The sequence below is a fragment of the Olea europaea genome, chromosome 14 (assembly GCF_002742605.1).
Source record: "Olea europaea var. sylvestris chromosome 14, O_europaea_v1, whole genome shotgun sequence".
In the NCBI taxonomy this organism is placed as follows: Eukaryota; Viridiplantae; Streptophyta; class Magnoliopsida; order Lamiales; family Oleaceae; genus Olea; species Olea europaea.
Genome location: NC_036250.1, coordinates 6,438,541 through 6,441,458, shown reverse-complemented (window position 1 = coordinate 6,441,458; position 2,918 = coordinate 6,438,541). Strand labels below are relative to the sequence as shown.

Here is a 2,918-nt window from a genome sequence, read left to right as displayed (position 1 = left end):
TTAATCATACACTATTTTATGTATTTTGGCCCAAAACGAGGTTCAAATTGGTACTTAGCTTATAGTTAGGAGATTGAGGGACTAAGCTACTAGCATTCTTCAATTAAAGTTAGGAGACTGAGGACTCGTTTATCATGCTTTTCAAAAATTAAAATGAACTTTTGAGCATTTGATTAATTTTTAAAAAATATATCCTCTTAATTAGAAGAGTTTTTAGAAGAAATTAATTTAGTATGATTTTCTCTCAGCGTTATTCAAAAGAAAAAAAAATTGATTTAAAAATTAATTTCAGAAGAACTGACGAATGGACCCTAATTCATCTGTTTATTTGCAGACCGTTGCCCACTGGCCACTACCAAAAAGACTAGCACCAGCAATTAATGTCATAGAAAGTCATCAGTGCAGATTTTAAAGTTTTACTATGTCAAGAATATTATTCATTACATACAGATTCAAGGCTGAATCAACTCATCAACCAAAAAAAGGGAAAAATAATTGAAAAATTGAAGACAACTGATCAGAAAATACATTCAACCTTCTAGGAATCATTGACAGGCTTTCATCCTGAAATTTATATTGCAGTTTCATGCATATAGCTAATTAACTGGTTTTCTGACCCATTTTTTATTTTTGGCGTTGATCTTGTCTTGTTTTCAAACACAGAGACACATACTGGAGATTTACCATTTCTCTTGAACTTGTTGAAGAAATTAACAAGAATCTCAAATAATCATAAATGGCATGAAACTGAACTCAAATTAGACAAGAAAAATAGAGAAATAAACTTCGAGTTGCTGCAAAGAACATTAATGGTGATCAGACATAAAATATCATTACATTAAGAACAAAAACGGCAAGAAAAAAGAAGAAGAGAGAAAACAAAAGGCTGCCGACCAGAAAACATAAGAAAATTGAATAAACTTCTTAAGTAGGAGCCTGCAAATACAAACAGATTTTACTCTCCCTTTTGCACATGTAATTCTACAACACGAAATTCCAAGCTAAAGCTTTTACCTTAATGCCATGTTTAAGGTACACGATTAGATAGCACTGGACAATATTATTGTCTCATCCTACCCAACTAAACATGCAGTAATTATCCAACTCTCCATTTCAAGTTCTAAATTTCAATTTGAAGAACCTAAATTTCTTGGGGATCCTTTTTGGCAGAAGAACTCTTGTTATTGTGCATCCAAACCTTGAAAACCTGTCTTTTAACCCCAACTTCAGCACAAAACCTTTGCACTTCAGTATCATCTTCTCTTGGAATTCTCCACCCAAGTTTTTCAGCAAATTCTAGCATCTTATCCTTCTGCTCATTAGTAAACTTAGTACGGAACCGCTTCTTGTTGACAAACTGCGGCGGTGGAGGGGCTGCTGTGTTGGACTGATAAGCATTGAAGTTGAGCTCCTCACTTGAAGAGTCTGTCCCTACACTGCCACCACCTCCACCTCCGCCTCCGCCACTGCCAAAAGCCATTTTCACTGGCTGCACCATTGAACTCCAGTGATTAACATTGTGCACTCCCATGCGGTGCTGGCCCATTGATGGAGAAGGCAGTGGTGGTGGGAGTGGAAGAGGGTGGATTATCCCCGCCGCGGCTACCTCTCCATGGTGTTCTTTGCGGTGGAAGTTGCGGTGGCAATTGCAAGCTGCACATTTTAAGGCTTCAAGGGTTCCTTCTTCACCACTAGGCATGAATTCCCCACACCCATCAGTTACATTCCCTCCAATGCTGGCGGCATGATTCTTGAGACATTCACGGTAGCTAATTTTTGCAGGTGTCTTCAGTTTAGATCCACCAGAATTTGGGTCCAAATTTCTTGTTTTCTCTTGTTGAATCTCCACTGAGTTGTAGCCCGTAGAGCCTTGCATTCTCATATCCTTGTCTTCACCACTCAATGCCATTGTTTTTGAAAAACCCTAAAATACTAGGCCACTAATTTTTCTTATCCCAAGTAAGATTATCCCACACAAAGGTCACTAAATACTATAGTATAATAACTGATGTAATCTTGTTCTAATCTCACCAACCCATGATATTAATTTCCTGAAAATCTAGGGCTTAATAGAAAAAACGGACAGAGATAATTAAATGAAAAAGAAAGGAAGGAAGAAAACAGGAGAGGGAGAGAGAGACCTTATAATATTACAGTCCCACAAAAAATACGAGAAAATATGAATCAAAGTTGCAGAAAAATCTCAATCTTGAATCTTTTTCTACCACGGAAGCACTAATCTTGATCAAAGATCAAATTTCGTAAACCGGAATAGCTATAGATAGTGAAGGGATACATATAACCAAGAAATGGTGGAGGTGGGGTGTGTTGCAGTGGTTCCAACAGCCAACTATGTATCCAACAAGAGACAGGTTGGTTGCTTGTGAAGAAGCTAAAGAGAGAGAAAGGTAGAGAGAAAAGAGAAGTGGGAAACAACTGATGAGATTAACAATCTGAGCACAAAAAACAACCGACAATGTCATGTTCGTCTTCTCCCACGCCCTGCCACTTGGTCCCATCTCACCCTTCATTATTGCAATGGGTACCCCTTACCTAACCACCCCACCTTTTCTTTACTATTCCTTTCTTATCTTTACCCAGTTTCCCACGTCCTCTCTATTGATTAGAATTTACTTTGACACTCCAAAGTGACGCAAATAATGGTGTGATTCTGCGTGAGATTTGACGTACGCTCAGCCTTTTCTTTTTCAACACAATATTAATTACCATCATAAATCTCTAGTTTTCCTTGCAAAATCCAACCCCTTGTTTGAATCCTATTAGCTATATAAAATTTAAAAAAAAAAAACCTAATTTATTTTTAATAACATTTTTTCAATAAAATAATTTTATATGTAAATTCAAAATCTTTTCCATATTTTAAAAATCACATATCCTCAAAAAAATCATTGTTGTTG

At 36.7% G+C, this 2,918-nt stretch overlaps 1 protein-coding gene across 1 annotated transcript; it reads right to left on the bottom strand.

Moving 5' to 3' along the window:
• Positions 1–791: 791 nt before the first annotated feature.
• LOC111408947 (zinc-finger homeodomain protein 5-like) lies at positions 792–2,451 on the bottom strand. The gene has a single exon (XM_023038800.1). The coding sequence runs from the start codon at positions 1,907–1,909 to the stop codon at positions 1,142–1,144; it is 768 nt and encodes a 255-aa protein (XP_022894568.1). The 5' UTR covers positions 1,910–2,451; the 3' UTR covers positions 792–1,141.
• Positions 2,452–2,918: the final 467 nt, after the last annotated feature.